This window comes from Cryptotermes secundus, unplaced genomic scaffold (genome assembly GCF_002891405.2).
Source record: "Cryptotermes secundus unplaced genomic scaffold, Csec_1.0 scaffold159, whole genome shotgun sequence".
NCBI classification, from domain to species: domain Eukaryota; kingdom Metazoa; phylum Arthropoda; class Insecta; order Blattodea; family Kalotermitidae; genus Cryptotermes; species Cryptotermes secundus.
In genome coordinates this window covers 3,632,257-3,659,084 of record NW_019725416.1, presented here as the reverse complement: position 1 = coordinate 3,659,084, position 26,828 = coordinate 3,632,257, and the positions used below count along the sequence as shown (strand labels likewise).

Genomic DNA, 26,828 nt, shown 5'->3' with positions numbered 1-26,828 from the left:
CCTCCTATCCAATGGGTATCGGGGGCTCATGCCCCGGGGATAAGGCGGCAGGGGCATAAAGCTGACTACTCACCTCCAACTGAAGAATACATCCACTCTCACATAAGCATTCATGACGTAGTGCTTAATTAGTTAAGCACAGGGACAACTTTACCCTTTACATTGATCATTTTATCGAAATTTATATGTTTTTGGAAATGTTATACCAAAATTGCACGCATAGTTTATAAACATATATAACTTTTATCAGAGACATTTTTGAACGTGAATACTTCGAGATACAAGTCTTGGAAAGCTCTTGAGTAAAATCCGTCTTAAAATAAATGAAAGTGAACTGAACTTTCACACAACGAAACCATTTGAAAGCCGAGAAAAATGGGGTGGATTAAAACAACAACAAAAAATGAAGCAGGTAGACAGGGAAAAGTACAAATAAGTAAGGAATATACACTATACAAAATTCCTCACACTAACGACATGGAATATATACAGAATAAATGTCGTATTTCAGATCACATTAAAGTATCCTAGTGGTAGTAATAGGCACTTCTTTAAATCAGCCCATAAAATGATCCAAATAAATCAAAATCAGAATGGATTTACAAAATACGGTACAGACTTGCCACACACTGTTCCACTGAAATCGGTCCCGCAATTTGGTTGTCCTTTCTTTCCAACTGACATGGTGAATATGGCAGAGAAATTAATAAATACTTTAATACCTTTTCTGAAATGACTCCTAAAAATTAATTTTAATATTATTGTATCATGCTCGGAAAGATAGAATTGTTCCTGTGCTGAATTAATCTCACGGTATGACACTTAAGGGGTTTGGAAGTATAGTTCCACCATTCTGAAATTTAGCCGTACATAGAGCGAGTGGTCGGCCTCACATCACGGCCTCTTTACGTCTATGGAAAAGCCTCTCTTATCCATTGGACAGGAGGCGACGTGGATAACAGTTTCGGTCTGGACACCGTGGGAAAGAAAGAAATATCTTCCTCCCGGGAATCGAACTCCGGTCTATTCCAGAGCGAAGTCACTATACTGACTTAGCTATTCTGCCTCCTGTATCAGAACATTATGACAAGTTAATCTCTGTCGTTTTCATTTTCTGATTTGTGCTTACATTTATAACTGAATTCAAAATACCCGCTGCACTCAGTGAGCGACTATTGTTGCGTCATGAACTAGCGATTCCCCTCTATTTAAATTTATTTATGGCCGATGTGCATGGAGTTTTGAATGCAATGGGATGCAAATGTAGCCATATAGTTTCGAATGCACTCAGTGTTATGAATAAACAAACGGTTATATGTGAGCATGCAGGCTTTCCAGAACCACTGCAATAAATAAGAATAAATGAAAGGCCAGCTCACAGTGTATTAGTAGCCATGTTGAATGTTGTGAGAGAGGTGAGGTTCATATAGAAGCGATATTCAAGTTCCTTGAGTTTTTGGATTGTTTGAATTCTATAAAAGTAATTTTGATATTTCATTTCCGTGTTATGCGAAAACAGTAACATGGGGGAAAATGGATTCTATATATACTTTACAATTTATGTTTTTCAGAGTCAAATTTATGTCACTGTTATAATAAAATTATGAGTAGACTACATGCACGAAACATTTAACTGATCGTCATATTTTTAGGAAATAACATATTCGTGTTATGTGTATTACTGTATCTGAAGATAAGAATACTGGAGAAATACAACCGAATTCATACTAAACATAACTTCCAAATATATTCTTTGTTATTTTGAATACTATACAGGGCTTGATGTTCAGTTATTGCAGACATATATTCACTATTGCAACATATAACTACATGTATCAATGTGTAGTTACATCTTGTTCTTTTTATCCCCTTAAATACACATCATTTCATGAAAATATTTCACATAAAAGTTGCTGATTTTAAAAATGTGTATCTATTATACTACCGGTTACGGTAGCCGAGCGGTCTAAGGCGTGCACTGTCTTCGCTCGTTGGGAAGCCGGGATCGTGGGTTCGAATCCCACTCAGGGCATGGATGTTTGTGTACAGGTAGAGGCTTTGCGACGAGCTGATCACCCGCCCAAGGAGTCCTACCGAATGTGTAAGATCTAGAAAAACCGAAGTGAACGGAGAAGTTCATGGAGATAGGCCTAGGCCCACTGGGGCTGTGGGGCCAAGGGGGGAAAAATCTACTATATCATGTACACTTACGAATTTTCTTCTGTACAATCGGCCATTTTAATAACAATTAAAAAGTTTGAAAGATAATGTTTAGAGCCTTTCATTAAAACGTGTTACGTAGTTTAGGAGATGAAATATAGGGACATGTAGACAGGAAGTGCACATTTCACATTTGTCTGATGCAGTTTGAGCGATGGAAGACACAGAAACGTAAATTACAGAGGCGCGTAATAATTATGTAACAGCTCATTAAACTTGTTCAGCATTATTTGACGGAGCTACCGCACGGAACCAATCAAGTGTAGATCTCGTAAAGCAAACTTCCCCGGTTTCATAGATTTCTGGTCGGACGGACTGAGTAATGATTCCATCACTGTTATTTTATTTTATTCCGATAACGATCGTATCACTAAGTACAGAGTCCATAAATTTTCCAGATGTGACCTCAAACGTTCGTATATTTGCAGTATTTACGTGTATAACTGTTGAATTATTTAATTGCATCATAAATAGTGTAAAAGTCGGGTTTGCGCAGTCGGTATATCAAGGGTCGGGTTCGACTCTCGGCAGAGGTAAGAGATTTATTTTTCACAGGGTACAGATCGGCTCTGGGGTTCACCAAGCTTCCTATACCATGAGTACCGGGGTTCGTTCCCCGGGGTAAAGCGGCATGGGCGTGAAGTTGACTACTCACCTCCATCTAGTGCCGAGGTCAAGAATGGTGGAGTTATACCTCCACACCCACATATACCGTAATGGCAAGGTGCTTCACTTTGCGAAGAGTGTGAATATTTACGAACTATCTTTGCGCCAAATTTCAAGTACCTAACTTCAATAGTTGATTAGTTACCTCCAAAAACAGCGGCCTCTGTAGTCTAGGGGTAAAGTTCCCACCTCGTGACTCAAGGTACGCGGTTTCAAACCCGGCGGAAGTCGTGGAATTTTTAAGGGCGGAAAAAATCAGGGAACAAGTCCTCCGGGAGGGACTTTAAGCCGTGGGTCCCGTGTCGTAGCTTTACGGCACGTAAAAGAACCTCATGTCCCAAGGGGACCACTGAGCTAAATTCAGGACATTTCCCGCCCAACAGTAGTCTCTAACGCCTCTGGTAGATGGGGGAAGCATCGAGATACCGCTGAGCCAGTAGAGGCCGAACTCGCTGGCTGAGTCGGGACTGATGGCACGCACCAGTACCGGTAGGGAATAGAGACTGGTAGAATATCATAGGGGGACGCACAATGGACCAACAGTTGGTCTAAGTGCATGGGGAAACCCACCCTCTCCAATACAATACAATACAATACAATACCTCCAAAAACAGAAAGCTAATGAACATATCTGGATACATTATGTGTTGTTTCATCATATTGTACAAGCAAATCACCTAAAATATTGCAGGTTTTCCGACATTTTCGGAGCCCTAAACTCAGCTGAAGCTAGTGTCACCCCCACCTCACAAGTTTATGGGTTCCCTTTGTTTTCATTACGGACAGAAGAAATCAAAAGTATGGGGTTACGATGGGCTGAAATGTCATTAACGTCCATACCACTTTTCATGAAAAGTGGGAGTCTGCTTCCAATGTTGAAATGAGCACGCACACACACACACGCACGCACACACTTACAGACACAGTATCTCATAAGCCTAAATCCTCTTCCCTTCCTCTTGGAGAAAGGAAAGCAGGTGAATAAATGGCTAACACTTGCTGTTCCATCGATATGTACATTGACAGTTGGAATTGGTAGTAATTACAAATAGGAGCGGAAGATGGAGGCTATGCTTCAGTCAGTATTGTAACCACGCCTGCCTACCAAAGTATAAAAATCACAGCGAATACATTGTTATTCTATCAAGTTTAGTACCTTAGAACAAATTTAGCTGTCTTTTGAAAAATGTCCAACTTATTGAGGTTAAACATATTTAAGGAAATCTGTTTTTACACGCAAAATATGTCACAATTGAATAGAAACAGTTTCCTCGATAGATACTCACTATTGATGTTGATAATAGACTACAGATCGACTACAGAACTCAAGAAAAGAATGAGTAATTTCGACCGTGAGCAATCTCGAAAGGCCACAACTTCATGGAAGATCGAAAATAAGAATAGAAGATAGTATTGTCACGTATCCTGGTAACGTGACAAGAAATTAATGGATTCCGGATTAGGCGAAGCTGTTTATTGGATAAATTGATTGCAATTATGATTAAAATCACTCTGAAGTAACGTCTCCCACACCACGTCACCTGGCTAGTCTGTCGTCTTCTGGTTGTTAGCTGAGCTGGTTTATTCTGCTCTCAGCTCTGCTCCGTTCGCCTCTGTTCTGTTCTTCGCTCTGTTCTGTTTGACCTGTTATATTCGTCAGTCGGACCGCCTAGAAGACACCTTGTTCCAGGGTTCCGTTTCGTGTGTTCTATGCAACGGCAGCTACTGTAGTCGCTGCTCCGTGAACAGCACTAGTTCCGGTTTTCATTTCCGTGGTAGCGTCTGTTATGTATGCGTTGTCGCGTGAACATGTTTAATTGTCATCCAGACAAAGATGCAAAACAGTTGATACGGAGCCGTTGCCTAACAATGGACGCCTGCTCTGACTCAGATATTCTGGCTTTTAGACGGCACGCCATAGTATTAAAATGTATGACAAAGAAAGAGCCTATGAGGGTATTAGAAATGGAAGTGAATGACTCTGGACATGAGTCCAGTGTCTGCTCAGAACCTCCGAGTTCTATAGCAACTGAGAGCGAGTTACTGTATCTTCTGTGGATAAAAATGTACAGAGAAGTTTCTACGTGAGCCTCATTCGGACCACACTGTAACAGAAGCAATTCTGACTGTGTTGGCTGCACAAGAATACGACCTTACAGTGAAGTTGTGTGGCAGCTAACCAGCAGTATATTATACAAAGGGAAACATTATGGCTTTGAGCATGCGATGTAAAAACTGATATGAAAGCACATAAAATTAAATATTTTCAGCCTCATCCTTCCTGTAACGTTTTATTTATACATACAGTATTTTAAAGGATAACATGATAATTTTTCTTCTTCCACAACATATACTGATTTTTTTATTGGNTAGCGTCTGTTATGTATGCGTTGTCGCGTGAACATGTTTAATTGTCACCCAGACAAAGATGCAAAACAGTTGATACGGAACCGTTGCCTAACAATGGACGCTTGCTCTGACTCAGATATTCTGGCTTTTAGACGGCACGCCATAGTATTAAAATGTATGACAAAGAAAGAGCCTATGAGGGTATTAGAAATGGAAGTGAATGACTCTGGACATGAGTCCAGTGTCTGCTCAGAACCTCCGAGTTCTATAGCAACTGAGAGCGAGTTACTGTATCTTCTGTGGATAAAAATGTATAGTGAAGTTTCTACGTGAGCCTCATTCGGACCACACTGTAACAGAAGCAATTCCAATTGTGGTGGCTGCACAAGAATACGACCTTACAGTGAAGTTGTGTGGCAGCTAACCAGCAGTATATGATACAAAGGGAAACATTATGGCTTTGAGCATGCGATGTAAAAACTAATATGAAAGCACATAAAATTAAATATTTTCAGCCTCATCCTTCCTGTAACGTTTTATTTATACATACAGTATTTGAAAGGATAGTATGAGAATTTTTCTTCTTCCACAACATATACTGATTTTTTTATTGTTAGTGGGGTGGGACTAAGTCCCTTGCACTGCGGCCACTTCTGGCCTATTGTACCAACCCCAGATGATAGGTGAGGGTGATTGTGGAGCAATTGGTGGAATGAAGATTGGCAGGGTAAGCCGAAGTACTCGTAGAAAACCTACCCCAGCGCCACTTTGTCCACCACAAATCCCACTTGACCAGATCCGGGATCGAACCCGGGCCGCCGCGGTGCGAAAGCAGTGACTAACTGCTTGAGCTATGGCGCGGCTCACCATATAGTGATACTGATATACAAAGACAATTGCGTTACTACAAGGAAACCCATTTAAAAGAAAATCCTTTATCTTTTTGAAAACAAGCCTATATATGCAACTCCTCTCCTGGATTAGAACTCCTCGTTTATTTGTATAGCCAGTACAACACAATTCGCGTAGAGTAAGTCTAGTTGCCTTTGAGAGCTTTCTTCCTCTTGTCGAAGAACAGAATAAGTTCCTACCATAACTCAATTTAATATCATTTCATTCTGACGTAACATCAAATTGTAATAGCGCGACACAAAGGCTAATGAAACTAAGTTGTGTATAAAACTCATGGTTATAAATTTCAACGCCGTAAACGTATATTAACTCACAAAGGAATAATTCCAGTTGAATATAAAAAAATCATGATATATGCCACTAAGTTTCATGACGATTGTTTCAGGAATGTAAGTAATATTAAGGGTTTTACCTCAACAATTTGAGAGGCTGTAGTGTTGGCATAACTGATGAGATGGCCTCAGGTGGCATGATAAACACACCAATTTTTATTAGAGATTAGCAATATTAAAAACTTGCCTCAGAAATTTGAGAGGCTGTAATTTTGGTATTACTGATGAGAGGGATTCTTATATTCCGCTGTTGAGATGGGTTTCAGTGACATGATATACGTACCAAGTTTCATAGAGATTGGTTCAGGCATTTGAATGTTGTTAGGGAGGGGATTTACACACAGACAACCAGGTGATGTCATAAGTCTGTTTTTCAGAATAAGGAAAGTAGGCTTAAAAGAGAACAGTAAAAATATGAACTCAACTAAAATTTTGTAATTTTTATAATACTGAAAACTTTCTTTGCCAGTAATATTAGTTATAAAGGGCAGAGGTTCTCCACAATCTCCGCGCTATCTTGAGTCTTTACCAATTCTACTCTGAGTCATACGAATTTCCTTCCCTGAACGTATCACAGATCTCTCCTTCAGTACATAGCGATCTGCTTTATTGCTATGGGCACAATGGCGTAACTCAGTGGGCAAATAAAATGTGATTATAAATATAAATCTAGACCAGAAAACTGCACATAACAAAGCGATTGCAGTGTTAACACAACAAGCACCAATAGTACTCGAGTAATTCGAGGTATTAGCGTTTTTAAAATATTCTATTTCCTTTTCGACACAATTAACAACAGTTCAATGTACTGTGACTGGTTCAGACAATATATATATATATATATATATATATATATATATAGGTGAAGTCCAGAATTTAAGACCTTGTTTATGAGAGACGATGGTTAAATTCCAAGCTAAAATGAAAAATTTAAAAAAAAAAATAAAGTTGTCCCTCTGCTTGACTAATTAAGCACTAAACCAAGAAGGCGTATAGGGGAGTGGATGTATAGATCCATATTTTCTTAACTTCGGCACTATTTGGAGAAGAGTGGTCAGCTTCATGCCCCGGCCGTTTTACCCCCGGGGAAAGAATCCCCGGTACCCATTGGATAGGAGGCTGGGTGGGACCCAGAGACGGTCTGGCCGATTGGAGAAGAGAAAATTCTTGACCCTGCCGGGACTCAACTCCGACTCCTCGGTCGTCCAGCCCGTAGCCAGTCGCTATATACGTGTAGACTACACTGTCCCGGTTCCTTATGGTTAGCGAATTATGTATTGAAAACATAAGAATATTAGCAATTAGAACCTCCACATTTTCATAGCAACATTCTTGAATATGCCTCTGGATGGCACAACAATCAGTATGTCTGGCTACGAACTATGTGAGCGGGTTTCGATTCCCGGCAGGAATATGGGTTCTTCTTTTCGCTGCCATATTCACACGAGCTCTCGGATTCACTTAACCTCGCAATTAATGAGTAATGGAAATTATTTACTCTGCGGTAAAGTAATTAATTATCTTTAATTAAACTCTAGGTTAAACATTTGTGAGGCTTTATCTCTAGGCGAGCTACACATCTTATGGTGGTGTATTTAGTTTTACAGTTGACTGTACAGTGTTCATGAAAACATCCTGAGATTTAATAGCGGCCGTGTGGGTGCCGGTTATATGGAGTAGCTTCTATCATTAGAATCCTTAAAGAATTTAGGACATGTGGCTGCTACAATGTGTAAAAGCTTCTATCGTTGGACGTGTCAAAGAATTTAGGACATGAGTCATTAACAGTATGCACAAAAAAATGGAATCCGAAGATTAGAACGAAATTTGAGAATCATTTCTTAATTTTGCATTCACGAAAACCTGTGACCGCATTTCAGACAAGGTGAGCTAGCCAATCGTCTTGTAGAAACAAACAATTTATACTGTGCCGGTGTAATGCATGTTGCAGTTGAATAAAATGAGCAGTTATGGTCAGATAAGAAACCGTTTTGAGTTACACTGCAAGTGATTTTAAAACGTATATAAACTTACAGTCTGAGGGGAGCTGGCCGCCATGGTGACATTGAGTGCTGCAGCACCTGATTGGGCCGGACCTCGGGAACACTACTCCCATCTGGCGGTGCTCCATTGAGACGGAGTTTCCGAGGAACGACACACTTCCGCGCAGTTTTGCATCCTGCAGACAATGACCAGAATTAGGAAAAAAAAAATACTTGAAGAAAGCAGTCTTATGAGATGTGACGCCGTGTAGATATTGTGTTAACCGACGTTTCGGAGGAATCTATCGCCTCAATCTTCAAGGTAGAAGAAAAAATAAGAAAATCCGCAAGCGAATAACCAGCGTGGGTCTGTTTACGCCTGCTCACGCTGGTTCTTCGCTTGCGGATTTTCTTCTACCCTTAAGATGGAGGCGATACATTCCTCCGAAACGTCGGTTAACACAATATCTACACGGCGCCATATTCCAGAAGAATTGCCGTGAAAATCAGAAATCTTACAACAAAATAATTTATTGGAGCAGAATCCTACAGAAAGAAGTGGCAGTCGGTGAACCGGTCAAGACAGTCCTATCAGTTTATGAAATGCAACAGCGCATTACCGTATCCAAAAAGGCCTTTCACTTTACCTTATACTTAGCCAGATGAATCAAATTCATTTCCATGTTTATTTCGTACTCACATCACTATCACACCCACGATTAATATCCCAAAGTGGTACTTTCCACTCGGAATTCTAATTTATCCCACGCACGCTACATGCAGAGTGAGATCATAAAAAACTCCGTGGCCTGTAGTCCACAAGCGAACTATACCGACCGAGCGACCGCCGCTTGTCGGCGAAGTTAGTGCCAACTTTTGCGGATAGATGTTTTCACATGGTCAGCGCAACGGATCCCCACTACCGTTAATCTCGGTTTTCTAGACCGGAGCCTCTATTTCCTTGAAACAGCTCCTCAGTTATCCTCACGAGGCCGAGTAGTTCCCGTTTCAGACCCACTACTTCTCAGAAAATCTAGTAGCGCCGGGAATCAAACCCGAGACCTCTGTATCTGTAGCCAGGAACACTGACCACTAGACCACAGAGGCGGAAGAAACTTAAATTTACCCGAATGTGTTTCCGAACCACCAGATCAGTAGTATCACTGACTGCTATGCAATCCATGCCCATGTTTCTCTTCGTTGTTGTGTGTGCCTGTACAGGCCTTGATATGGGCTGATCTACAAAACCAGACGCCTAAAAAATAAAACAAAAATGAAAAATCTATAACTTATTCTTCTTCCTTAACAAGATTAAACTAAAACCGGTCCCAAGGTTAATGAACTGTTCTTTCCATTTCCGACTTGGTCGAGCTATGTCTCCTACTTTTCCCCCCCTTGGCACTACAGCCCCAGTGGGCCAAGGACTACCTCCATGAACTCCGTTCACTTCGGTTTTTCTAGATCTTACACATACGGTAGGATTCCTTGGGCGAGTGATCAGCTCGTCGCAATGCCTCTACCTGTATACAAACACAGAAAAACGCACACAAACATCCATGCCCTGAGTGGGATTCGAACCGACGATCCCGGCTTCCGAGCGAGCGAAGACAGTACATGCCTTAGACCGCCCGGCTACCGTGACCGGCATGCCTCCTATTAGCCACGGATTATAAAAGTAAGTCTCTCACAGTAAAACACATGATTTTGACATTTCTACCTGTACGAACCGTTTACTTTCATACAACCGATTTTTTTTTCCCCCAAGTAAATACGTGAAAAACATTTCCTCACTGGTCAAGGTACTTGTAATCAACCCTGTTCGTGGAACTCCATGATTCATTAATTTCTTCATACGAGCCCGCCGTAGGACTCTCTCCACACCACGACACCCTGTTTCCTTAAAGTTAATTTCAATATTACCTTCCCCTCTACGGCTTGTTACCTCTTCCCTTCATATTTTACGACTAAAATTTCGTACATATTTCCTCACGCGTGTTAGGCGTTCGGTCCATCGTCATCCTCGACTTAATTCCTTCTACGCTGCCATTTTTTTAATGGTTTTCATGTATCCTTACGTCTCACGCTGCATCTTGGTTTTATCCCCGACGTGGGCCAAAAAATCTGAATTCATTGTCCTCAACAGTTACGTGAACTTGGACACTCAGCACATCACGAGGAAGGATATCTTCAAGATGGAAACACAAATAGATTTTTGTGTCTGTTAGTCGTTTATTTTAAGCATGTGTGTGTTACATGTTTCGACTTTTACTTAGGTCATCACCAGGAAAATTCCATAACACACAAACACAGTTATTTGAATTCAGTTGGCCTAATATTAATCTGTATTATGCAATTTTTGTAGTCTGATTATTAGCGAATATACATTAATGTAAACAATATATGAGGAAGTTAAAAGCAGAGTAAGCTTGTTGTTAAAGGTAGAAATATAAAGCTATCCTTGTAACAGGCTGTGAAGTCCCATACAACTGTGACATGTCGAGGGTCTCACATTTTCTGTAGACCATAGGCTCAAAGATGGCGGTAAGGTTGTCAGCCTTACGTGCTGTCCGTCCTTTACCCCCAGGAAGATTCCTGATACTCATTTCTGTTATATGCTGAGTCTACCCCGGGGGCATAGTGCGGCTGAAAGGTTTAGGTAAATTGAATTAATACACGTCATCGGGACTCGAACCCCTGACCTTCCGGCTTGTAGCATAGTGCCTCAACCAATTATGCTACAGCGTGCCCGTTGTTAAAGGCTAAAACTCATATATCAAGGATTAATAAATATTATTTATAAATATAATACGTTCTAAAACTGGCATAAAACTTAAAAAGCAGATTACTCTCGTCGTGTTAAATGGCTAACTACAATCTGCCCCGCAGAGCCTGCTCTTCCTTTATCATCTTTTCATCCCTGTCTATACTCTGCCTTCAACCCCAGACAGTGCCTTGTCTATCCCACCCATCCAGGTGAGGGCTCTATTTCCACTTCTCCTTCTTCTTTTCATCTTCCTGTAGCTCAGAATGTATAGAAAAAGGCTATGGGCCTGAAGGCCAAGGAACTGTGTTTGATTCCCTGAATACACAACAGGATGCAATCCGTAAAGAATATTGTTCTTATCGCAACTTCCGTTCGTTTCACTACTATACTGCAAGGCTGTAGAATTTGAGGTTATGAAGAGATCTATCTTCTGGGAGACAAAGCCGCGTAGTTCGTTGAACGCTAACCGACGTTTCTCAGGAACATGTCCCATCGGCTTGCCTTCTGATTTCACGCTGGTTTCTTCCTAGGCTTATGCTTCGACCCTGAAAATGGAAGGACACGTTCCACGGAAACATTGGTTGACTTTCAACGGACTATGGGGATTTACATCCCAGAAGACAGAACTTTTGAAAGAACATTACTACCTTTATTTTCATTCTCATATTACTCTATAAGTAGGATAGCGTAGTCAGTACAGCGACTGGCTACTGACTGGACGACGGAGGGGTCGGAGTTCGAGTCCCGGTAGGATAAAGAATTTTCTCTTCTCCAAATCGTCCATACCGGCTCTGGGGTCCACCCAACCTCCTATCCAATGGGTACCGAGGGCTCTTTCACCGGGGATAAAACGGTAGGGGCGTGAAGCTGACCACTCACTTCTAACTAGTGCCGAGGTCAAGAAAATGTGGATCTATACATCCACTCCCCCATACGCCTTCATGGTGTAGTGCTTAATTCGTTGAACACAGGGACAACTTTCCCTTTACCTTTATTACTCTGGAAGTTTTTTCTGATACATCCATTCGATTCGTTGAATTTAACGATGTCTTAATCTAGACATATTTTAATTTTCTCTCACACCCGAATATGTTATAAATTTGCCTGTCATCCATGTCTGCATTTATGCCACTTCTGACTCGTCTATGCCTTTAGCGAAAACAGAAATGGACTGACAAAGAAACAAACACATTTACAGTATCTCACTCTGGTACTACAAATTTCGATAACAGAGTTGTCGACATTTTGGCGACTGTAAATTGTAAATCATATCAGAATTGGAATTCGGGCTGTTCCAGCATTACGCCTAACACAGTAGGTCACAGGACTATAGGATAGTGGCCGAGGAATCAAACACTGGGATGTGTGCCTCAAATAGCCGAAGATAAATACGGAGTGGTTATGCAATCAGTTTGATGCAGGTACAAACATGTTGCAGATGTCAAAGAGCGTCATGTTTGAAGAGCCACCATAGGCAATGGAACCACAGAAAACTAGGTGATGTTGGTCTCCACCGTGTGTCACGTTCTACAAAGAGATGCGGTTGGGATCCTGGAAGGCATGACCTGTAGTCAGCTGCATTAACATCCCAGTTGTTGTGCGGATTATACAGACCAGGGATGTCCAACTTCAACAGTCCGAGGCGCGCATTATAAAACAGTCACAGTCAGAGTTACTTTACGACTGGCCGTTTACAGCCAACCATTTCGTCTTGCCGACAAGCTCCTTGAGACTCATGACTAGTAATTTTATTTTCGAACTGAAAACTTGCGGTTATAATCCTTAACGTAATATCCTATCTGATGAGAGGATGGATCTGTCTTTTAGAATTGCTGCTGGTCCTCGTCAGCGCAGTCATTCTCGGGTCCGAGCTCCGAGTGACTCATAACAATATTTCACTGTCTCGGATTTGAGATTCCCCAAATCTGAAGGTCCAGGTACCCGTATTTATATCCATCAGGAACAGGGAGGCCCGGTTATACCCACAAGCATTGAGTTTAGTCACTCCTATGAATGAATTAGGACTCTTATATTGAAAAACATGAAGTTATGAGAAAACGAACTGCCCAATTCCTTAATACGTGAACCGAATGGAGAATTATTGCATTAGGGGAACATGCACACAGGCAGAAGATGATCTCAGCCGGTCATTGTTGCCGAGCGGTCTAAGACATGTACTGTCTTCACTCGCTTGGAAACCGGGATCGTGGGTTCGAATCCTACTCAGGGCATGAATGTTTAGTTTGTGTGTGTGCGTTTTTCTGTGTTTGTGTACAGGTAGAGGCCTTGCGACGAGCTGATCACCCGCCCAAGGAATCCTACCGAACGTGTAAGATCTAGAAAAACCGAAGTGAACGGAAGTTCATGGATGTAGGCCTAGGCCCACTGGGGCTGTAGTCACAAGGAAAAAAGAAAACAAGATGATCTCATAAGTCTCCTAACAAAAATTAAGGACATTCGCAGACAGATGAAGACACACAGACGGATACGAAGACAGAGAAATGTAATTTCATAACGCTGTTTTCATTTTTTTTTTTCAAAATGAGGGAAACTGTGTAACGGTAGAAACATTTGCTCGACAATGATCAGATCTATAAATCACAAGCATATAAATAACAATTGTACCAATAAGATAAAAGCATTCATTTTCTCTAATTTCGTCGGCTACTAATTAACCTATTTTACCAGCCCGGATGTTAGACGACTATGGAGCATTTGGTGGAATAAGAACTGGTAGGAGAAACCGAAGTACTCAGAATTACACCTGCCCCAGTATCACTTTGTCTACCACAAACCCCACATGACTTGACGTAGAGTGGAAGCCGGACGGACGCGATGGAAAGCCGGCGACTAAGCACAATAGAGCACTGTAGGTCGCGGTGCAAGGGCCGAGAAGCCCTACCCCTCATACATTCATTCATTCAACCGCCTGAAATATGCCACAGCTTTAAAAAACATGTACTTTAATTTAATTTAGACTGGCTCGATTGTATGGACATTCCATACGGTTACTTACTTACTTACTCATGGAGCTAAGCCCTTCTGGAGGAGCCGCCAATTCTGCAGCTACTCAAGAATTTCCCAGCATTTTATGGAACCCGAAGGTTTCTTACTGTCTTCACAAGAGCCCTCCACTGGTCCCTATCCTGAGCCAGATCTATCCAAATCATACAATCCAATTCTATCTCTCTAAGATCCATTCTAATATTGTCCACCCACCTACGCCTTGGTCTTCCCTGTGGTCTCTTTCCTTCTGGCTTTCTCATCAATATCCTATACACATTCCTCGTCTACCCCATTCGTGCTACATGACCTGTCCACCTCATCCTCCTTGACTTGATCATTCTAATTATACTTGGAGAAGAGTACGGTTATGAAATGATATTAACTTCACAGTTTTCTGAGATACTTTTAAAGTTGTCTGCTGAAACCAACGGAAGAATTAGAAGGAAATATGAAGCAAACGCTTTCCGTAAAGTTATTTTGATAGTAACTTATTTTTTAAGAGGAAAGCGTTAACACGTGTTTCAGGGAATGCTACAGTCATATAAAACCAACTGGTGGGCCGCATGAGGCCGTTGTACCGCACCTTACTTAGCCCTGACACAGGCTGAACCGAGCTGAGACTGAAATGCCTTGCAAACCAGACGTGGGCAAGTGTCTTGTACCACGGGATGTGACAGAGGACGGAACCAAATGGACAAGTAATCTGACTCCGTTGAGATGTTGCTCAATACTTCTGTCTGTCAGGGCGTGTGTCCCTGTGCTCGCTTACTTTACAACCTGCAACGCCTTCTGAAGACATACAGCGTCAAATTTGTACCATGTGTGACATCAAACAGGTGTTTTTAATACGGATTTGCGATATCAAATTTTACTATATTACCCGCAAGACACCAGCAGAATTTGCTAACTGCTTCGTGCTGGTTCCTTGCTTGTCTTATTTTCGAGCCTGAAGATAAAGCCGATATGTTCTTCCGAAATGTCGCTTGACTTTCAGTGCACTACATGGAGTTATATCCCAATCAGCCTCCTACAAAATGGGTTCCGGGGGACAGTTTCTCAGAGGGTAAAGCGGTAGGAGCGTGAAGCTGACCACGTCCCTATATCTAGTGTCCAGGTTAAGAACGACGGAACTACACTATCACTACCCCATTTGTGTCTTCATGACATGGTGTTTAATTAATTAAAGTGCAGAGGGAACTTTATCTTTAATCTTGAGGCTTTCAAGGAATTCAGGAATACACAGCAGGGGGAGGGGGGGGGAAATCTGTTTTCGTCAAATCCCCCTCTCACCCCGCTACCTCATACGGAAAGCGTCAAGGTCCGAGACAGCATCTGTAGGTACAAGTCAGACTACAAATTTCTCTCTTATTTGTTCTTAGCTCACTTCCTTTACTTTGAACAAAAAAATACAAGGAGGCTTATGACATAATTCTGCTGTCTGGTTGTCTCTTTATTGGTGTATCTCATAAATTTTATTAAGGGACTNTGAGTTGTGGTAGTACACAGATAACGGAGGGAAGTATAAACACGTCCTCACCGTTCCACTGCTTACACAGTAATGAGAAGGTTTATGAGATTACTTTGCTGTCTGACCCCCATTAACTTTCGTTAGGAGGAATGTGAGATTGTCTTGCTGTGTGTCCCTTCTCCAATTTTTTTTCGTTTTTCTATGCGGTTCTTGTTGTATGAGGGAGGCTAATGAGACCACCTTGCTCTCTGTGTCTGTGTGCCCCCCCTCCCATAATTATTTGGTTTTCTATGATGTCCCTATATTATCAAAAGAAAGCGGGCGATCAGTTCTTCCCAGAACTTCTTGTTATCTTTCGTAGTCACTTGATGGGTGTTCATATTACTGAACCGAACACTATTAATATATTCCACTATATTGAGAAGTTATTTGAATCTAGTGGATTGCAAATAATTTAGAGTGTGAAACTCGGGATATGTTACCTATACAAGGGACTATTTCATACTGTCCACTAGAGGAACACGATTGACAAACACTCATAAACAAGATCAGCGAGTACATGAACTGTACAGCACAAAGATAATGAACACAATAATTCAGAAGAGCGACATGTAGAAACTGACAACGTTCTGGCAACATCTGCATATCCTTAATTTTGGGGCAAAGGCTAGCAAGCACAACGGAGCACAGTCTTTCTTCAGAACCAGATGGGAATTCGTCTCGTCAAGAAATTCAAGTCATCTCGAAGATTCATTATCATATTGAAAAGGACCGGCCATTGGGCCCTGTACGAATCCAATTAAGTCTAGTTCACATCCTTACACCCTATGCCATTAAGTTCTATTTTAATATTATCTTCATCTGCGTCTAAGTATCCCAGTTTGTCACCTTAAAAACGTTCTCAAATTAAAACTCTGTACAAATTTATAATGGTCATATACATGCTATATGCCCTGCTCATCATCTTAAAAACCCTAAAGTATCAAATTAAGAATGTTTTCAGGGTATAATTTTCACAGTCATCTGATTATTTCTTTTGTCTTAGATCCGAATATTCCCCTCATCATTTGTTTCTTAAACATCTAAGAGAGTGTAAGATTTGAGGTTTTCACAGCGGTGACTATGAAGAAAGCAGTCTTCTGGGATGTTCCTCCGAAACGTCGGTTAACACCACATCTACACGGTGCCGCATCCCAGAATGCTTTCTTCATCATAAGAGAAGATCCCTTAGGGTGGGAGCCTGCATTTGGGGCAAAGACTTTGTGAGGAACTTGAAGGAAATAATAAAAACAGCTTTCAACTAAACTGAATAGGGATACACACCGAGAAACAAGAAGAGGCAAAGTAGGCGATAGTAATGAGTTTGGCTTCTACACTAACGAATTCCTTAGTATAGAGACAGGGCCCAGAGAGGATTACGAACAGTAGTGAATCCTATACAAGTATATATGAGGAAAGCAAAGAACCTTTTTGCTGCACGAACCAGATGAACCATTACTCCAGCCCCTCAGCACATACACAGTCCCCACTGCCGATTTATATATTTACAACATAATAACACGCAGTCTTCTGAACATGAATGTTTATAATTGGAGTTAAAATGACTGCGTGATGAAATTTTTGAAACATAAAAGGTGGGTTCTATAGGATTTATAATTTAGTTAGATATATACCCAGCCTAGCCGCAATTGCAATATTACACGCGAGGGAGTGCTTTGAGACCTCCACAGACCCCGGAACCTAAATCTCACAAAAACCGCTTACGCGGAGGCGAAGACTAGACTTCAATACCCTCAAATATATCAGCACTCCGCTGGGAATTCAATACATTTTACTTAATAATCATATACGGGGTTTTCTTTTGTTGCTCGTTTTCTGTGCAGATACAATTTCTTTAGGGGTAGTAGGAACTTAAATGGATTCCGTCCTTACGAATGAACGTATATGGTCCTTCTAATATTCAAGGAAATAAAGACCCCCGAAGAAGACTGATAAAATCGGCTACGTTTCAAATTACGTTACTTAGCACTGCTCTAAATTAAGTTCTCTTCTTCTTCTTCCGATAGAAATGAAGAGATGCTCAGTTCATTTTTATTCCCGACACAAAATTCAACATGAACTGACCTGGAGGTAAACTTCTGCCTTGCAATGAGAAGATGGTGTCAGACCGGCTGAGATATATCAAGGCCACGTTGCTATTTCTTCTCAAAGTACTCATGGATTTCCTGCGTTGGCCTCAAAGCCTATTCTCTGAATTCTAATTAATATTCCACTTACTTTTTACCCAACAGACATATAATTACAATTTACCTACACTATCTGTCTGTCTACAGCCTCTCCATTTACATCTTTTCGTACTTGCAGTAAACAAAAGAAAGTCCGTGGCTTTAGTCCGCATGCGAATTATACCGACAGAGCGACCGCCGCTTGTCGGCAAAGTTAATAGAGGGTGTCACTTGGTCAACGCAACGGATCCCCACGACCATCTCGGTTTTCTATACCAGAGCTGCTAATTCCTTGAAATAGCTCCTCAATTATCCTCACGAGGCCGAGTGAGCCCCGTTCCAGATCCACTACTTCTCAGAAAACCTGGTAGCGTCGGGAATCGAACCCGGGACCTCTGGGTCTGTAGCCTGGAACTCTGACCACTAGACCACAGAGGCAGTCTTTCGTACTTGCAGTAATCAATTTAACTATGATACATTCTACCAAGGCCCTGCAGGTAATTTTCAGGAGAGTCATTTAAAATAGGCCTAGGTTGACACTGTCATTTCCGTCTACATAATCTCCAATTTATTTTTCACAAATCGCCTTGTTATTTGACGCTAGGAAACTCAGGAAGTTGAAAGGAAAAAGAAAATTTGGGGAGTGTAATTTCTGCTGAACCACTTAAATGGAATTTCATAAGGTGGGAAATTGTGATGGAAATACAATTATACGAATTAGTAACAAGTTCATATGGTGAGATAAACGGGTCAGGAAGAGGGGAGACAGAAACGAAGACAAGCGGTATGAGAAGGAAGGAGGAAACAGTTGCCCAGCGTCTCGCTGCACCAATCAATGACAACCTGATGAGTAGGAGCTCCTATTTAGTTCTGTTTCGTTTCACCTCCATTTCAGAAACACTCGTTCATGAAACCCCGTCCCCTAGATTTCTACAGTTGTAGGATTTGAGGTTATCGCAGAGGTGGTTATGAAGAGTACCATCTCTATGAAATATAACGTCATGTAGTCCACTGAAAATCAACAGACGTTTCAGAGAAACATAACACCTCCATCTTCAGGGTCACATAAGCCGAGTCGGCTTACCATATGCTTTCACGCTGGTATTTTACTCGGCTTATTCTACCCTGAAGATGGAGCGATATGTTCCTCAAAAATAGCGGTTAACTTTCAACGGACTATACGGAGTTACATCCAAAAGATAGTACTCTTCAGCACTCTACAGTTGTTTATAATTGATACAATTCACAAAGAGTTTGAAAGCGAAAGAAAAAATAAATAAAATATACAAACTGAACACTTACTCTCCCGTAATTAAAATTTGTTATCCTTTCTGATGGAGAGAAGAAAGAAATTACAAAAAAAAAATATATGCAAAACAGGTAGTGGATCGGTAAAGAGATATTCAAATAGTATCGAAACCCCATAAAATATAAGTCATAGTAACAGACAGCAGGACTCAGCTGTTTTATTTTTTAGTTCGCTTAGTGAGGGGTGGAGTCCTATTGGGTCCACTCGGCACGGCGGCCACTGATTGGCCTATTGTAGGCTGCCCCGGATGATTATGATGATGGAGAATTTGGTGGAATGAAGATTGGCAGGGGAAACCGAAGTACTCGAAAAAAACACCCCGGCACCACTTTGTCCACCATAAATCCCACTTGACCAGACCCGGGATCGAACCCGGACTGCCGCGGTGGGAAACTCGGCTTGTGTTAGGAATAAAAGTTTATTCATGACTCGACTGGCACGACAAAAAGTGAAGTTCTTGAGGGCTCGAATGGTAATACACATACGGGGCGGTTATTCAGGGCTCGACTGGTACTACATATACGGGGCGGTTATTCAGGGCTCGACTGGTACTACATATACGGGGCGGTTATTCAGGGCTCGAATGGTAATACACATACGGGGCGGTTATTCAGGGCTCGACTGGTACTACATATACGAGAAAATGATTCCGGGCTTGATCGGTACAACAGATAAGTGAATGATTTTTATGACCCGACCAATATTACAGATATATGGTACGCTCTTCAGGACTCGAGTGGTGTTAGAAATGCGTGAAGATTCTTCAGGACAGACACGCGAAGGTTCTTCAAGATTCAGATCGACTCCGTGGTCTTGTGGTCAGAGTTCCTGGCTAAAGATTCAGAGGTCCCGGGTTCGATTACCGGCACTACCAGATTTTCTGAGAAGTAGTGGGTCTGGAACGGGGTCCACTCAGCCTCATGAGGATAACTGAGGAGCTACCTGAATGGAAAAATAGCGGCTCCGGTCTAGAAAACCGAAATTAAAGGCCGCGGGGATTCGTTGTGCTGATCACGTTACACCCTCTATCCGCTAAAGTTGGCACTAACTTCGCCGACAAGCGGCGGTCGCTCGGTCGCTATAGTTCGCTTGCGGACTAAAGCTAAGTACTTTTTCTCTGTTCTTCGAGACTGGACCGATGGTACAGCTCTTCAAAATTTAACTGGTACTACAGAGTATACGTGAAAAGTTCTCCGTACTTCGTTGGTGCCACAAACATGTTACGGTTCCTACTGATTAAACTTTCGAATCACTCTATACGCCACTTAGCTGTGAATCAAATTTATGTCGTTACATTAATACTGTTATTATGCACCACTGTGCATTTCCATGCCGAATTCTATGTACATGAAATGAACATTCATTTGAAATTATGACGAGTATTGCCATTATATAAATCACAAATCAGGTAAAATGGAAACAAACGCATGTGACATAATAATTTCAGTTTCTGAATACCAGTTTCATAAATATCCACAGTGTATTGAATGCAGAAAATTGTTTTATACAGTTCTAAACGTGAAACACATACCAATGATAAATTGCATCAAACAATCAGATCACTGGTGGATAACTATTTCAATTCTTGGCAATGTTTATGTTGGTTAAGGGCAGAGTGTTAAATAAAATGTAAAAGGTAAAGCTATCTTTGTTAACAGTCCGTGAGAGGTCGAGGCTCCCATATTTTCTAGACAATCAGCTCACGAATGACGGTAAGCTTGTCAGCCTTACGTCCCGTCGCCCTTTAACCCCCGCGGTAGCGTAGTTGGTTGAGACACTATGCTGAAACCCACAAGGGCACAGGTTCGAGTACCGATGAAGCCATTGGATTTTTTCAAATGACCTAATCCTTCCAGTCTCCCTGGAGTCGACTCAGCCTCTAACAGAGCGTTAAATATGAAGGGATAATCATGAACTGGCAGGAAACAAAATGTGGGTGGCAAACCGCCTGTGAAGAAGAGATCTACGGAACGAATTCAGCTGAGAAAAAGAAATGTGTCCGATCCGGTAGAGACTGGGGCGGATTACGTCATAAACATAAATCTACAGCGTCACTGCGTCACCATTCTACTCGGATCAAATATTAAGTAAGTCATGCAAGGAGAAAAGTGTACATACATTTCATAATAATCAATTAAGAAAACGTTTTCGGAAGAATTACTTTATTAAGCAGGTACTATTAAGTTTCTTGTTACAATACGATCACATGGGATATTAACTAATGTTTGCGCGCAGTCTGAAGCTGGAGTACAATACTAACCATTCACTTCCATCTAATACCAAAATTAAAGAAAGACAGGAGCTATACCTCCACAAGAAAGTCAAGGCTCATAGCGGGCTGTAGCTCCAATCCTGAAACCTATATCTAAACTAATGTGTATGCACAATTCTACGAACAATGTACCTGTATACAAACCAATGCATATTGTGTGTGTCAAAGCATTTCCAGGAAACGACGCGATAAACACCTTCTCGCTTATGGTCACGCGACAATAGGACGAATATTTATAGCTTGTTGCTAGGCAACAGTCAGCGCCCCCATGGACTGTCGAGATAGTTATCACGTGATTTGTTTTCTGTGTGGTCTGCGCTACGCAACAATAGAACTGTTTTTTCTGTGCGTGGTCCGTGCCGGGAGGATGTGAGAGAATACGGAAATGGGAATTGACTTCACTTGAGTTCCGAAGTTCTAATGGAACAGCAGTACGGCCAGAAGAAAAATTAGAAGACTCAGTGTGTGTGTGACGTTACATGTGCTTTAGTTTAGTAATCTTGAGAGTGTAAGAACTAATTGTAGTTACGACAAATGAAGATCCAATAAACCGATTCACCAATCCAAACCCGCGTCTTATTAACAGAAACACGTGACAATATACTTGCTACGTGATTTATGTTTGTAACTGGATGTTGCAATCATACCTGTTTACTGACCCGTTTCTAAAACGGCTTTATAACAAAAATCAATTCCAAGAAGTTCAGTAACAGTATTTCACAACACCAACATAAGTAATTCACACAATATGCTCACTGTTGTAGAATGCATCACGTCTCTTTGAGAAAAGGGAACGAAATTAAACATCTCTAGAATTCATTAAAAAGAGCAATTACTCTCATATCTTCATTTATTATAATAAAAAGTTATATACTGAAGAGAGATTGCATATTTCCTACACCTAAAATGCAATACGAATAGTATGAAAATATTCATTATAAGTAGCTATGCAGGAGCTCCACACATATATAATGTGTGTGTGTGTGTTACTTTTAGCAACAAAATTCGCATAAAAGCTTAATTAATATTATTTTCTTGAAATATCTACCAAAACATAATTCGTGGACCTCTCTCAGCAGTAAACAGGGTTTGAATTTAATTCTACTGTGCGGCCAACATAAAACAGAAAGTTTATCTTACTGTGAACATAAAATAAAGGGAAAAAAGCAAAAATTATACAAATTACAATAACTTCGCGCGAAACTGTAATAAATGTGGTACAAAAGAGGAAACACAAAGGTTTTAAATAACGAATGGAAATTTTAAGAATTAACTGTGCCAGAGGTTCAGAACTACTCAGAACCACTGGGTTCGTCGGACAGTCTACAAACTAGAAAACACAAGAGAAACAATCACTGAACCGGTGATTGAGTGTTAGCGCTTTCCAAGAGACCCAACTGAGTAGATATTTTCCACCCCTCTCTCCTGAGGACGGAAACAGATCCATTTTTCCAAAAACGTTGTGGATTCTGGTTTCTAGAATACAGGACGATGGACAAAGTCCAAAAACCCAGTGATTCTGAGTGCTATACACCGTCGTCAGAACCCTTTGAAATCTACTTCAGAATTACTGTATTCTGGGATGTGACGCCATGTAGTCTGCAAGGATGTTTACTGACGTTTCGGAGGAAAGATCTGCCTTCATCTGCAAAGTAGAAGAATGAAGATGAAAGTAACGTTGGTAAACACCTACGAAACTACACGGCTATTACACAAGAGAACAAACTCCATTGTCGGCCTCGTGAGAACATCAAATCTCATTGTGCCAATTGTAAAATTAAAGTAACCTGTCCCTATACTCAATTAAGCACCACATCATGAAGATGTTCACGGGAGTGGAGGGGTAGCGACATCATTCTTGACCTCGGAACTAAAGGGAAGTGAGTGGTCAGCTTCACAAATCGGCCGCCTTTTCCCAAAGAGGTCACGGTGCCCAATAGACGGAATATGGGTGGACCCCAGAGCCGGTCTGGACGCTGTGGAACAAAGAAACGCATTTTGAACATGCCGGGAATGGAACTGCGGCCTTCCGACTCGTAGCCAGTCGCTACAACGACCTTCAATAAAAGGACTGGTATCAGAAGTACTCAAGAGAAGCACTTGGCCTTCCTCATGCATTAATCCCCAGTTCAATAATCGTATTGTCACGTATAGGAGTGACTATCGAAGGGGTTTGGATTGGTGAATTGATTTATTGACCTCGAGCGCCATCGCTAATCTTCACAATTCACAAATCACCAGAGGGTCCGATAAGTCTTTTCCTGCCCTCTTTGTCTTCACCGGTCGTCCTTTGGCAACGGCTTGTAACATCGGAGATTCTTCACATTCATATGCTCCGGTCCTTTCTTCACAGACTCCCATACACTAACAACTGCCATTGTCTCTTGCTTATAACATCTCTGCATAACCCACGTAGAAACACACCTTTTCCATTGTTGTAGCCCAACTATTGCATTATTAAGACTCTGCTGTCTAGCAACGGGAATGTATTTACCGAGCCGTTACGTAGCAACTGTCGCTGTTTACAGAGTCACCGCTTAGCAAGGAGCCTATACACTACAATACTGATACTATACTTAGAGGAGTTTCAGATTATCCATTCTTCTTTCAACCTGTAAACTTTAGGCTACGTTTCGGAGTATTGTTATTTACCACGCAACTTCGGCCTTTTAATTTGGTAAATGATACAAACTCCGTCCCAAGTGCAAACAATATATATTATATGTCTTTGATCTTGTTCTCTTCTACACTACATGTTTCGGCCTCTATCGGCCATCATCAGGTGTATACTCTTAACGTTGCTGCCACACTGAACCCAGTCTAAAATTTAACATTTAAAAACACATTGTTATTTTCTTCGTATTATCAACATCTGCCTCGTTGATATGTGTCTGGTATGTAGATTATATTGCACATGTCAAATTTGATTTTCTTGTAATAGCACTATAAAATCTTTAGTTATGATTTTAAAATCCTTTAAAATTTTTCTCTAACTTTTAAATTTTAGGCCGAAACATGTAGTGTAGAAGAGAACAAGATCAAAGACATATAATATATATTGTTTGCACTTGGGACGGAGTTTGTATCATTTATCGTGTAGAGTGCAACAGGATGCTCAAATATAATATTTTAATTTGGGCATTCTTTTCCCTTGGCACTACAGCCCCAGTGGGCCTAGGCCTACGTCCATGAACTTCTCCGTTCACTTCGGTTTTTCTAGATCTTACACATTCGGTAGGACTCCTTGGGCGGGTGATCAGCTCGTTGCAAGGCCTCTACCTGTACACAAACACAGAAAAGCGCACACACACAAACTAAACAGCCATGCCCTGAGTAGGATTCGAACCCACGATCCCGGTTTCCAAGCGAGCGAAGACAGTACATGCCTTAGACCACTCGGCTACCGTGACCGGCATTGGGCATATTAGGTTCAAATATTTTCCTTCGTAGAGTCTAACATTTCTTCGTACAAGTCTAGCTTATTTGTGCACCCATATATATGCACACACTCTATAAAATATGTTAATATCAGTATATTCGTTCATAGTTAAAGGGGTTTAAAACACAAATATTAGCCCTTCTTGCATTTATGGAATACCTACACGTCCTTTTCTTCTACTCTTTAAAATCCTTTCTTCTATGCGTCTCAGTAAACGTCACGTTCTTCAGACAGCAGGGAGAGGCGAACACAGAATATTATACACAAGATTACACGGTTCTGATACAATAGCTATAATTTCGTCGATAGATGTTTAGCTCAACAAAATGATGGAGATCTTCATTTCCGTATGATAGCTATAATCGTGAGCGATAAAAACGATAAGAGACAAACTACAGAACGGAGGTCGGCCCTTTTCCACGCATATACAAGAGATAGGACGCTGACGGTGCAGACAAATGACTGTCGCTCGAGGAACACGTAATAAACTTCAAGATAACACTGCAGAGTTCCTAAGCATCATGATCGCCTGTGCAACTACGCACTCAGTCCTATACAGTGTCGCAAAAGTAATTACGGAAAGTTGGAAGGCGAGTGCTATTGGCCAAAATAATTAATCAGTATATATATACGGTCAGCCGGTCACGGTAGCCGAGCGGTCTAAGGCATGCACTGTCTTCGCTCGCTCGGAAGCCGGGATCGTGGGTTCGAATCCCACTCAGGGCATGGATGTTTAGTTTGTGTATGTGCGTTTTTCTGTGTTTGTGTACAGGTAGAGGCCTTGCGACGAGCTGATCACTCGCCCAAGGAGTCCTACCGAATGTGTAAGATCTAGAAAAACCGAAGTGAACGGAGAAGTTCATGGAGGTAGGCCTAGGCCCACTGGGGCTGTAGTGCCAAGTAAAAAAAAAAATATATATATATATACATAGGTCAGGGGTACGAGGTAGCGCATTTGGATGAGGCATTATGCTACAAACAGGAAGGTCGCGGTTCGAATCCCGATGAGGTTGATTTTTTATTTACTTATTCATTCCAGCATCACTATGGCCCTGGGGTCGACTCTGACTCTAACAGAAATTAGTGCCAGGAATCTTCCTGGGGGGCAAAAGGCGGCTGAAGCGTAATGCTGACAACCTTACCGCCATCTGTGAGCCGATTGTATAGATAATGGGAGCCTCAACGTCTCAGAACCACACGGGCCTTCACAGCCTGTTACAGGGATAGCTTTACCCGATTTACTTTTATTCATACGGTCAGCTTTATGTAGAGAGGCCCGATGGAACTTCAATAAGACTATCTCATCTGTTGAATGAAACCACTTTATATTACATTCTAAAAATGTTACATATCCATTAACTAAGGATTTATAACATTTTTTCACTAACAACAGGACTCTCAGTAGAGTGTAGTGATTACAAGTACCATCACTATGTAGGTTATCTTATTCATGACAAATGGCAAAGTTGTTGAAAATAAATTTCCATCCACAAATCTTTCAAATGTCTCTCTTTCATAAATTATATCTTAAATGGGGTCATTGCTATTTCTTCCTCAATAGAGCATGTAAGAAACTCATTATTCTTCCACAAAGCTACTGGTTTATCTTCTGTGGCACTTTAAACACTCAATTAAATTTAAATGCAAAATCTGAACAAAATAATGAAATAAGTAAAAAAAGTAAAGGTATCCCTGTAACAGGCCGTGGAGGCCCATAGGGTGTGAGAAGTTGAGGCTCTCGCATTTTCTAGACAATCGGCTCATAGATGGCTGCAAGGTCGTCAGCCTTACGCGCCGGCCACCCTTTACCCCCAGGAATATTCCTGTTACTCATTTCTGTTAGAGGCTGAGTCGACCGCAGGGCCATAGTGCGACTGGAAGGAT

At 41.3% G+C, this 26,828-nt stretch overlaps 1 protein-coding gene across 2 annotated transcripts in view; it reads right to left on the bottom strand.

The window, feature by feature from the left end:
• The window catches only part of LOC111863320, a 1,149,828-nt gene that overhangs the window by 889,390 nt on the left and 233,610 nt on the right, over positions 1–26,828 (bottom strand). For both annotated transcript variants that reach the window (XM_033751009.1, XM_033751005.1), the window contains exon 2: positions 8,514–8,658. In XM_033751009.1, coding sequence (XP_033606900.1) covers positions 8,514–8,537 — 24 coding nt within the window. In that variant the 5' untranslated portion in view covers positions 8,538–8,658. The remainder of the gene's footprint in view (positions 1–8,513; positions 8,659–26,828) is intronic.